The following is a 12,748-nucleotide window of genomic DNA, read 5'->3' as shown; positions in this document are numbered from 1 at the left end:
ATATATTAGCCTAGTAATTATTGAGTTCCATTTATCTAGCATATTAACGAACTTAGGATACCAACGTCATATTTTAATTCTTATTCAGATCATGTGGCTTATTACCAAACGTAACGGCTCCTTACTAGTGTCCTTTGATCCAACTTTACGTATCACCCATTTATCTTACCAATCAACAATTTCAAAAGTACGGCATGACACTCAAAGTTATGAGGATCAATTCGATATGGGTCATTATCCAAACACCAAGTATGATCACTCAATTCTGAAGTGTGGGCATGTCACGTAAAATCAAACCACCATAATGGAGAGGGTTCGTCACCCAATTCCATTCACGCCTGGGTCATTTGAATAGTACTTTGACACGGAACCATTGGCTAAGTGATTTGACAAGGGCTGTTCGAACAATAATCTTTTACCTCCATTAGTTCTCACTGGTCACTATGGAGAGGCTCGTCACCCCAGCATAGGTCGACAGATCGGACACGGTGCCCCATTCCACCATACCTGACTCATGAGTCTTAGTGGAATCGTAGCACACTAACAATTATGAATAGACTCATTTATTAGGAACGGAGTATCTTAAATTCAATTTGGTCGTGTCATACATTGTGAACGTACATGATCAGTTAGCTAGTGCTAATTTGATTGACCTGGGAGAATCCCAGCGTAACCGACATTTGGCGCAAGCATCCTATGTAGTCCAGCTACCTTTGGTCGTCCGTGTTCAACCTGAGTCGATCGAACAAGCCTAGGGAAGCCGCCCTAACTTGGGCCACCCCTTTAGTTCAGGCGGTTAGCCAACTGATCCAACATCTTAGCAATCCTAAGTATCTCTATGGACTAAAGACTACATCATGAAATTATAGCATAGGTTCTACTGCACAACCACTTAGGCATTTTATCGAACATGTAAGCATACTTAAGATACTACATTCAGTAAGGCATTAAATTAAACATGTGAGCATGCGTAAAGTAATACAATTACTTAAATATTAAATCAAGTACATGACTATCGACAAAACAACACATTCCACCATTCAGGCATTTCATCAAACATGTGAGCATCCATATTCAACAAATAACATATATTATAGCAAAAATAAAATGTTAACATATTAGCAAACACAAATTTATCTACAAGCAACTAATCATTAATTGAGACCCTTAAGGGTTGATAAAAGATAACCTAGAGATAATGGTCTGCACCTTTAGGAAGAAATCTCCAATTTTGAGCTCATAGGGTCTGAGATTTGGGAAAAACCATAAATTCCTATACACATACCAAGAACTATGTGAAATTCATGCAATTCATCCTAGAAAAACCTAGGTTGGGAAGTAGATTTATTTTTTATTTCCCAATCGCGAGTGGGGTTCATTCGGCAAAGTAAAACGATCAAGGCTATGACTTTATTTAGAGGAAACCGATGAAGAGAATCACTAAAGTCTCCCCACTCCTACTCTTACTCTTCTTCTCTTCTTCTCTCTCTTTCTCTTTCTCTCTTTCTTTCCTTTGGCAAAGACAAATTCGTATGGGGAGAGGGGGTGCCCAAATGAGAGCTTCTCCAAGGATCTTGGAGGATATCTGCGACACGCTTGGACTCTCGAGATATTCGCCAAGGATTTTGGATGATCCTCCTACTAATCCGGGATCTGAATCCACCTTTAATACGCACCTACTTAGTAGGGAGATTCCCTCTACGCCACCTCTCCTAAAGATATAAATAAGATACCTCTAATGGTGAAAGGTACGCACTATATTTAACCCTAAAACATCAATACTCGAAAAGACCCAGATCCCTTTCCTGACTTAGGCATCGGAGGGTCCTCTGCTCTAGCAAGGGTCTTCCTTGTCTGTTCTTTGTGCAGGAAAGCAGGTCCAAAAAGGAGCCAACCAGATTTCTGTGTTAACATGTTTAATGGTTCTGATGTCCTATATGAGAGCGTCCTGAAAATGCAATGATCAATCTGATTTTCAGGCTATTATATATGCCCCATTTCACAATGGGACCCATGACCTAGTCCATCTGAACTGCGAACATATAATCCGCTCACCACTACATTTAAACCGGTGAAAACGCACATAGTAATCTAGCCCTAAGCAATTTTCAAGATATCAACTAGTTCCCATTGCAGTTAATTACTAGATGAGATGAGATGGGTCGGCTTGCTTTTAACCATGTATCCAAAATCGGTTAGGTAATGGCTGTAATGGTAATGATAGGATCATCACGTTTTATGGAGCCATAATGGTGTTAAGAAAGATATATCCTAAAACGATTGTCACGGGGCTATTACAATGTTTCAAAAAGAAATTTGGCTGTAACAGCCATTATAGCTTACCATTATGGAAATGCTTGAAAGGACTACAGGGGATCCCAAACTCACTCCATAAACAAGTTGGCGTTGATTTCCCTGACATCATGTAGGAGAATATATTACAGAAGCATGACTTGCTGCATTCTATAATCTGATATCATTTCAAATATCCATTTGCTCTAAAATTTCGAATCATTAGAGGATAGTGTGTCGAGGGATTTTTAACAAGTTATATGCACTTTGTCTAGCTGCGACCTCATTTTAGGACACGAACCCAAACATGAAGAAATACAAAACTCAAGTGCCGCAGCACAGTATATTAATAATAAAAATTGGACACCCATCATGAAAACCTTCTTGGAGCTACAGAAATTTTGTGTTTGGTTAATATTTATGTTTTCCCTTCATTCAGTTGAAATCACGTCATGAACGTATTAGATGCCATATAAACATCACGGTCGCCCCACAAAGGTTTGAAGAGTAGATGTTTCCATCCCCATTGTTTCTCACCGGTGTGGCTTACTTGAGTTTTTGATATCCCTCATTTTTTGGATCATATCAAAAGATGAAGGGGAGAAATAGATAGTCCACGGAGTGTATATAACACAAAAATCACCATGAGCTCCGCAGAGCCTCCGATCATAACCACAATAAAATGCAGCGTCTCCCAAGTCATTAGTTAAGCTGGTACGTATGTATCCCTACCACTAGAATAACTAGGGTTAGAACCCAATGAGGTGGATCCTCTAGGAATTTTAAAAGAAAATAGAACCACCACCGACATGAATTGCGTACTACCCCACCTGTCCTGAGTTGGCACAGGCATGGCTCTGAGGGGCCCACCATGAGGTATGGGTTTTATCCATCCATTATACCATGTTATTTTAAGGTATTAGTCCAATAAAGAGTGAGATCCAAGGCTCAAGCGGACCACACCAAAGGAAGCAGCGGTGATAATGATGTCTGTCGAAACTTTCATAAGGTCCACCATGATGTTTATTTTCCACCCAACCTGTTTGTAAGGTCACATAGAGTTGATCCAAGGAAAAATATAAATATTAGCTTGATCAAAACTTCCCTGACCTCACATTTTTGGACTTATACCCTAAAATGATATTGAACAATGGATGGATGGTACTGGGAATAAAACCCATACAGCACGGTGGCCCCACACAGCCCCTGTCAGTGCCCAGCTCTAGACAGGAGGGGGTAGTACTCAATCCACGTCCAACCATGACTTAAGCGGTGAGAGAGAGACCCATGACAGCACATAGCAAAAACAGATCCAAGGGTCGTAAAACCTACTTATTCTTACATTTATAGCACTGCTGTTAATATTTCTGACATCCAATGCAGTGCATTAACGTGACCGGGCTTTAATGCCTTCGGCCGATCCAGATAGGCGATACAATACCACGACAGAGAGAGATGCCAAATGTGCTACAAGTGCCAATCAGCTTCATCAAAGCCGTTCATCAGGTGAGCCCTATCGTGTAAATTCCACGGTCCAAAACCAGGTGGTCCATACAAGTAAATGGAATGTGGACTGTTAGTTAATCTTTTAACTGTTCATTTTCACTGCCACGTGTGCCAACATCCATGGTCCAAGCAACTAAAAGGTGGGCCACAAAGTGTCCGTGTGGGCCATTAAAGTACATTTGAGCGGGAAAAATATCAATCCCCAAGAGAAAAGACCCCAAGTAAAAGCTTCATCGCTTTTAATTCATTATCTCCGTTTGAAATTAACATAATTATCATAATTAATAATTAAACACTTCCCACTCGAATAATGAGTAATCACAATAAAAGAACATATAAAAACTACACATGGCCCATTTCACACTTGAATAAGAAACTACCAATCTCGATTTTTTTTTTTTCTTCCTTAGTAAAAAGAAATCGTGATTAGATAATTGCACGTTTTCTATAATCTCAGCCACTCGATTTCTTCCATATCTCTTCTAATTCTCTAGCAAAAGCTTTCTGCCGTCCAACTACAATAGTGATGTGATCTTTCTTCTCGATCACCTTAATATTAGCTCTTGGGATTTTTGATCGGACTGCATAGCTGCATTCCAAGGGAAGTAGCTCATCATCGCTACCGTGGAATACGGTGACCACACAGTTGATCATGTCATCTACAGCATCCAAATATCCGTCCATCTTGCTTGCACTCCCACATATGATATTGTGCAGTGTATGCCAAGCAGCGTTGTGTGTGTGGCAAAAGAAGCCTTCAAGCAAGAAGGTCCGGATCCTGCAAGTATATTTAAGTATAGCTGATAAAAGCTGACAAACCCAGTCAAGACAACTAAGCGAAAAAAGTGTCCCAGGGCCCCACATCGCTTTTTCTGCACTTTATCGGTCACAACCGAAAAACGTCTTGTGTCGGCCGACACGGGCTACTTCCCTTCAAATCGTGTGTGTGTGTGTATATATTCTCTTCAAAAATTCATTTTGATCTTAGAAATATGCTCAATCCATCCGCAGCATGTCTAGCAATTTAGATGGCTGAGATGGCATATTTGAGCTGTATGTAGGGTCTTTCTATGTTTGTGTAGCATCCAAACTGTTCATTATGAAAAAAAGGGTCTGATCCTATACTTAGATGGGCCACACCAAAGGAGATAGCGTGAAAACCTTTCTTAAACTCTAAATTCAAGTGGTGCGGCCCACCGTAACATTGGAAGAGTTTTGTCTTGCCTTTACATAAACCTTTCGATTATGCATCCTGTGAATGGGTTAGATGGGTTAGATGGATACATAAATGGACACCAAACCCAATATAAAATCATTTTCAATAGGAGGCACCTTCCCCAATGTTCCCAGCATCATGGACCATGGCCCATCTCAGTTATGTTTTCGCTTGGCTTTAGGGAAGCGGATTAGGTGAGACCCGGATCCACCGAGGTGGGTGGGACCCGTGACTGTGGGGCTCGCATTGATGTATGTGCATTATATCTACACTGTTTAACCATTTTCAAAGCTCATTTAAGGGTATAATCCAAAAAATGAAGCACGCCCAAATCCTATGTGGACCACACTACAGGAAATAGTCGTGATTGAATCCCCACCATTAAAAACTTCATGAACTCCACCTTAATGTTTATTTGCCGTCCAACCTGTTGATAAGGTCACAAAGGCCCATACGAAGAGACCACGCAAATATCATCTTATCCAAAAATTTCATGGCCTACGAGAAGTTTTCAATGGTCAATTACTACTGTTTACTGTACTATGATCCATCTGAGATTTTGATCAGCTTCCCCTAAAATGAGTCTTCAGTACAGATGGATAGTGTGGATGCAGTCACATACATCAAGGTGGGCCCCACAGTCAGGGTCCACGCATCTCGGTGGATCCGGGATCCACCAGAGCCGCGCCTTGACTTTAGACCCAAAGGACACGCTAGATGGACGGAGCGGATCTTGTATACATATCATGGATAGGCTCCACACAGGCCTACCTTTTGAAGTTCACCGAGTTAAAGGGCGATTCAGTCCGAGTTGTCCCAACACATCCGAGGCAAGTCGAGATGAGTAGGGCCCCTTCAGGTCTACGAAGCTTGAATTGAGGGACGCGGATAGCCTCCAGCAGAGCAGTGGACATACAAAGTCCAATTAATTAAAGGACGCCACGTGGGCGTATCATGTGTCATCCGTGCCCTGATTTGAAAGGTTGTGAGGTACTGGGACAGGTGCGGGTTCCGGACGTTACTTTAAAACACGATCATGACGCAAGGGTGGTGAAATTTCCAAGGTGGGTAATTTCGAACCTGTTAAGCAGCCCAAAGTGTCCTCCGGTGTGCGGTTACTGTTACGATGTAGGGTCCATAAAATGGTAGGTATGTTTCCGTCTGAGCCATTTAGGTCACCATGAACCATGGTTCATGCCCATGACGTGGACCACGTCATGCTTATGACCTCGATGGCATCATTAACACCCTTGTACGCTCTTTAATATACGGTCGTCATGCTAGATCAAATGCCTGAATCTGTGGATCAATCCGAACCGACCAGCTGGTAGGCCACCTCATGAAGGCAAAAATGTTAAAAAAGAAGCAGCAGTTGGCTGTTTCTAACCATTCTATCCACAGGAATACTTACCAGCCGTTACTCTAAACCTCTCTAAACCATCACCAAAGGCCGAAGGATCAGATAACTATGAGCCTCTAATCGCTATGGAATTTTGGGATCTGGCAATTGGACGGTTGTGATCCATCCCCTAATTGCCCGTATCAAAGGTTTATAGGCTTGATACCCTTTGATAAATGGCTTCCGAGAAACACTCGCTAGATCCCAAGCATTGGTCCATTATCACGACCAACAGCGAAGGGGTGACCAAATTCCATGGGGCCCATCGTGGTGCATGTGTATCATCCATACCGTCCATCTGTTTTTCTAGTTCATTTTAGGACATTAGATCAAAACTGAGGGATATCCAAAGCGGACCAAACCACAAGAAGAAATGGGGATTGAAGGCCACCATTAAAAACATCTTCCTAGCTACAAAAGTCTTGGATCCAGTTGATATATATATATATATATATGTGTGTGTGTGTGTGTGTGTGTGTGTGTGTGTCTGTGTGAGAGAAATGGTACTATGAGGTCGACTTCATGGGAACTATATGGGCCCTACCGTGATGCGTGTCGGCCATCAACACCGTGAATTTGATGGGTTCCCTTTAAATTATGAGATATCTCAAAAATCAGTCATGAGGTTAACCTCATGAGAGGGACTTGTGAGGTCAAGTGCATAGAACCTTTTCCATATATATATATATATATATATATATATATATATATATATATATATATATATATATATATATATATATATATATATATTCCAGGTCTCTCGGACCTTATGGAACAGGTTAGATGACAAATAAACATCGTGGTGGCGCCTGGGACAGTGAGCATTATTATCACCATTGTTTCCTGCTGTGTAGTCCAATTTAGGATTGGATCTGCTTCGGTTTTGTTTTCATTCACTAAAATGAGCTGGAAAAACGGATGGACGGCATGGATGAAACACATAAGTCAGGGCGGGCCCCACGGAGTTTGCTCACCAGGGATATCCCTGGCAATTTCGTCTATTTTGGTGAAAACGAGGACTTTTTGGTAATTTAGCCCAATTTTTGAATGATAAAAAGAAAGCGACGTCGTTCTCTTTTATATTACTACATGAACCGCGCGAGCGTACCTCACCCTACGTAGCTCGTTAGATCACTTTCTCTAACCGAGTACCACATGGGTCTAACTTTCATTAGATCCATCGTCCATCAGCTACGCTGCCCCATGTTCACTTTGGATTCTAAAAATCATAACCATTCATAACTCCGGTAGGCCACACCCTAGGAAAAAGTTGGCATGCGACCCGGACAATTAGTTTTGCATACGGCCCACCGTAGTATTTAGATGCTATCCAATCCATTCATCTTATGTGAGTGACTCATCGAGATAAGATGATTAGCCGAAAAATCACAGTATCCAAAAATTCAGGTGGGCCATACCACGTTTAGAGGATTTTAGGTCAAGGTCGCCCGCCTGAATGTTGAATCATCCCAATTGTCCGGATCAAAATAAACAAGAGATTATGCATCTGATGAACGGTGTGGATTTAGGTAACTGCCTAAGGTACGCAAGCATTTTCCGTGTTTGAATGGGTATTTCTTTTCAACGGTGGTTTACCTGTTTCGGGTAATCTGCTTGGTCATGAATTCCCATAGCCTGTGGTTCTTGCAGATCACCAAGCACACTGTCCTGCTTATGTGTTCGTACCAGCAAGCAATCGATGCCCCAAACGCGATCAACGGCCATACGCGTCTTGGGGCTACCTTCCTCAGCACAAACTGGGCCCCATGCTCTCCTTTAGGTACCGGAAAATATGGCTGTTTCAAAAAAGAAAAACAAATTCAATAAAATAAAATAAAATAAAAAGACCCAAACGTGCCCAACACCAAGATCGTTGTATCACGTACCGGTGCAAGCAGTGTAAGAGACTTAACTGCACCGGGGTATTTCACTGCTAGGGCTAGTGCTAAAATGCATCCCAGAGAGTGGGCCACTATGTGGAAATTTTTCACCCTGTAAGGCTCCAATACCGACCGTTCGATCATCTCGACGTGTTCTCTTAGTGTGTAGAGGGAGTCGGTCGGTTTCGGGCTCCTCCCGAATCCCAGCAGATCAATGGCTAACAATCGATACTTGGATTTCGTCGATTCTGAGAAGTTCGGGAACACCGTCTCCGTCCAAAATGCCGATGATGATATAAATCCATGTATGAACAACACATCTTCACTTGCATTATCTGCCATTTCATATAAAATTCAACAAAACAAAATACAAATAGAATAACCCAAATGAGAATTTCTGTTATTTTCATTATTCTACCTTCCGCGCCATCAGCTTGAACAAAGAGCGTCTCCTTACAGGAAGAGCTCCAAGAAGTGCAGGTCTTGCAATCGCAATCCGACCACCGAGGAATTGGGTGTGATTGCTGTCCTCCGATCTTCCCCTGCAACATCTCTATAATGGTTGAATTAATCGTGAACGTTGATCTCACGCTCCCATTCTTCACTTTCTCGCACGTCCGGATCGCGGTCCCCTCGATCTTCAGCCGCTTCAATTCCTTCACCGTAGTTTTGGAGATATCAGAAACCAACGAAGACCGCAAATACAGCGTGTCAGAAATGTCTTCCAGCTGCAACTTGCTCGAACTCAAGCATACGATTTTTGACTCGCCTTGCTCTGAAACGAGAATCTTCCCACTGCTCGTGATCGCTTCTTTCGCTGAAGAGCAGTAACACGGCTTCCATTCGGCTTCCACGACAAAATCGATGACCTTGTAGATGACGCATAGCACCACGTCAAGGAGATCGAGAATGGTGAAGACGACGAAGCTGGCCACCTCATTAACTACTCTCCCGGTTAATGTTAGCATGAGCCCGGTTGCGCGCATTACGCCCATGATAAAAAGAAGAGATGGATACAAGATCACCCACAATGGAACTTTCGTTGTGGTTGATATTAAAACTCCATAGAAGCAGCTCTCCGGCTACCTACGTGGTTATAGTATAACTAGGCATCTCTACAGAGAAAGCAATGCACCTCTGTAGGTTTTGGTGCTGCTTTTCTTTCTTCTCCTAACCCACAACACCCATACAAGGTGTGGAAAAACAAAGCCCAAAAGCAAGAAAATGGAGTAGAAGTTCTTTTATTTGGGTGCAAATGTACCTTCTTAGAATATAATCTTTGGAGGACTTAACAAAGCTCGAGCTTTGAGAGAGAGAGAGGGCCCTTACACTAACTAAGAGAGTAGATAAATGAATGGGGGACAAGACTACCGTGATAGTTTGTCACCGTTTTTAAAATGGTGGGGACTAATCCACCACACACTGACATACATGTGAATTAATCTGAACCATCAAAACAATTCGTTGCAGTGTGGATGGAAGATAGCTCACATGTCATACTCATGAAATGATCTTAGCTATCAGTTGAATTTCGACCAATGACTTTTCTATTTTTAGCCGTGCATTTGATGACGGTCTACCAGATTGTTAGCATCATTCAACTAGCGTTGCTTTCGGTCATCCTCCGTCCATAATCAATGATTTGGATAATCGGAATGGGGGCCCAAATTATCACGGCGGCGTGTACGGTGGTTGAGTGGCCAAGGTTTTTTAAATGATGGTAAACTATCACGTTGGTCTGGGCCTTGAATTCATTGTTCATTAAAATCGTTTGTTGGCCAAGGAAAAGGGTAGGTGGTGGTTGAACTCCCGACTAACAAATACCCATTTGCCACCACTGTATGTATTGGCTGCTAAAAAAACAATGGTTTTCTTGCTCACAACTCCAGTGACTTTCATCATATAGTAAAATTACCAAAAGGACCCTAACATTAACATTGCTTGCCACGTGGATTTGCTTCCCACGATCAAATATGGAACACGTACGCGAGATCTTGGATGTTCAAGACACTGGCCATCTATGTATGTTGGGTCACTAAAAAATAAGCAGGTCCACTCATCACGTTGGTCACATGCGTCTGACCTAATGAATGATTAAGATAAGGAGAATATCAGGACCCTCTATGTCATAGGTGTCGCTAACCTGCTGAGGATTTCGTTTTGGAAAACTCTTGCGTGAGTGGCGTAGGTGGGAAACTTTCTCTAATGTCAGGAAACGTTTCAAAATGCATCAAATCCAAGCCGTCCATCAGGTGCATCACGGCCTCTTTTTTTTTTTTCTTTTCTTTTTCTTAGCGTTGATCCAAAAAATCAGGCCAATTCAACCTTCACCCAGTTTAAAATTATACAAAAAATTCTAAATCTCGGGTTGTGGGCCTTCTGAAATTTTGACTGTTTTGATTTTTCGCTGATCTCTTTATCATGTTGAGGCACATCAGATGAATGAATGGGATGGTTGATTTAAATATCAAGGTTGGCCCTACAAAAACCAATGTTGGGTCACCATGATTTTTGGGTTCCTAGAATCCTCATGGACGAGGTGGATCCATGAAAGTTGCACCCACGTGGCGCGCGGTTAGCGGTTGGTGCCCAAGGGAGGTTAGCGTCAGGTATCTACGGAAGTTGAAGGCGGATTAGATGAGGCGGGGTACCAGCTTAGTGGGCGAGGCCCTGACCGTGTGACCCACCTCGATGTATTGTTGTATATCCAGGCCGTCCATCCGTCAGATACATTTAGTGTATATTTCCAAAAATTAAGTACACAAAAGTCTCAGGTGGACCATACCACAGGAAAAAGTAGTAATTGAACGCACACCATTAAAACTTTCAAGGGTACACCGTAATTTTTATTTGCCATCCAAGGTTGTTGATAAAGTTACACAGACCTGTACGAAAGGAAAACAGAAATATCAACTTGATCCAAATATTATGTGGCCCTCAAAAAGTTTTGAATGGTCATTCACCACTATTTCGTGTGGTGTGTTGTGTGGTCCACCTGAGTTTTTGATCTGCTTTATTGTTTGGCCGATGACATAAAATTAGATGGAAAATCTGATGGACGGATTGGATATAAAAAAATAGATGGAGGTGAACCCCACTCTCAGGGACTCTGCCATTAAGCTATTACCCCGTACTGACCTAATCCGCGCCCACGGGGTGCGATCGTGGTTCCGTTTGCTTCGCGATGAATCCCCGGAGAGAAAAAGTTTGATACTCTGGCAGAGTGTGACAGATGATAAGCAGGCACTTAAATTACTTTGAAATTTCATACTTATCATGCAAGTAATTCCAATTAAACTTCTCAAATTGTGGCCCCAGTTTAGATGTAACATGAAAAGAAAAATTAAGGTCATATATTCTGACTATCCGATTTGTGGACATTTACTATACCGTTAAAATGAAAAGAAGATTTTGACGAGCAAGTGGCCATGAATTAGAGGTTAGGTTTGCTCAAACACTGATTTTTCGATTTTAACTCAGTGGCAGTGGGTTCCACAGTTTAATAGGTTTGATTTGAGTTATCGTTGTTGTTCGCCTCTAGGATGCATAATTCAGTCACATGTGATGTGTGTGGATGTGCCGAAATCAAATGTGTGACTGGATTCCAACCAAACAACTTTGACCCTAAGCAGTAAGATAGACATATTCATCAGAATTGACCGTATATGACTAAGATCTAAGAAAAACGACGGTCTACTTAACCACTTGTAAGATGTTATTTAAAATGATCAGACGATTATCGAAGGGTAGGGTTCATTCTTTGAGAATGTGTTGCATCTTGCCTTCCTACAAGAAGACTTTCAATACAAAAGTAAAACAAGAAAGAAATACTTACAATCTACTTCAAGGAATAACTGCAAAGAATCTTTTTGAGAGAATTACTTGTATTTCAGTAGAGATCATCCAACGTATGAGTGTAGACTTGGATTACAATTAAGGATTATAAGTACTAGTTTACCGCTAGGTAGGATTAAGCTATTGGTTATGCTAAGGAACGTAAAAGATATACTATGTTAAGGAACATAAAGAATAATTGATAGATTGATTTATTTGATTGACTTGATATGCAACACTTTGCTTCATTGAACTCATATGTTATTTATAGACTTTTTTAAGATAGCCATCTACATACTTCTTCTCACGTTTGATCTGTTACAACAATTGCTTCAACACCACTCCAGTCTTCCAGACTCTTCTTGGACACTTATCCCAGTAATCGACCCAACACCGTTTTTCTCTCGACCATATTTTGTCTTTCACTACTTGATCACACTTCGTCTTTAGATGATGTGTATTACCCAACCAGTGCCAGCTGTTTTCTCCCAACATGCACTCGAAATATCTTCGCAGATCTTATACGCGCTATATATTTCTTGTCCAATGATATATGTCACTTCCTGATTGTCTCTTCAAAGAATGGTAAAAAATAAGGTACAACATTGCCCCCCACGT

General features: G+C 41.6%; 1 protein-coding gene across 1 annotated transcript; it reads right to left on the bottom strand.

Annotated features, from left to right (window-relative positions):
* Nucleotides 1-4,006: 4,006 nt before the first annotated feature.
* On the bottom strand, nt 4,007-9,593 carry LOC131248615 (probable lysophospholipase BODYGUARD 3). The gene is made up of 4 exons (XM_058248980.1): nt 8,715-9,593; nt 8,303-8,631; nt 8,013-8,212; nt 4,007-4,576 (listed from the first exon to the last, which is right to left on the bottom strand). The coding sequence occupies exons 1-4, from the start codon at nt 9,289-9,291 to the stop codon at nt 4,252-4,254; spliced, it is 1,431 nt and encodes a 476-aa protein (XP_058104963.1). The 5' UTR covers nt 9,292-9,593; the 3' UTR covers nt 4,007-4,251.
* Between the last annotated feature and the right edge of the window lie 3,155 nt (nt 9,594-12,748).

The sequence above is a fragment of the Magnolia sinica genome, chromosome 6 (assembly GCF_029962835.1).
Source record: "Magnolia sinica isolate HGM2019 chromosome 6, MsV1, whole genome shotgun sequence".
NCBI lineage: Eukaryota > Viridiplantae > Streptophyta > Magnoliopsida > Magnoliales > Magnoliaceae > Magnolia > Magnolia sinica.
The sequence above is the reverse complement of the archived record's forward strand: the minus strand, read 5'-3'. Positions and strand labels throughout refer to the sequence as shown.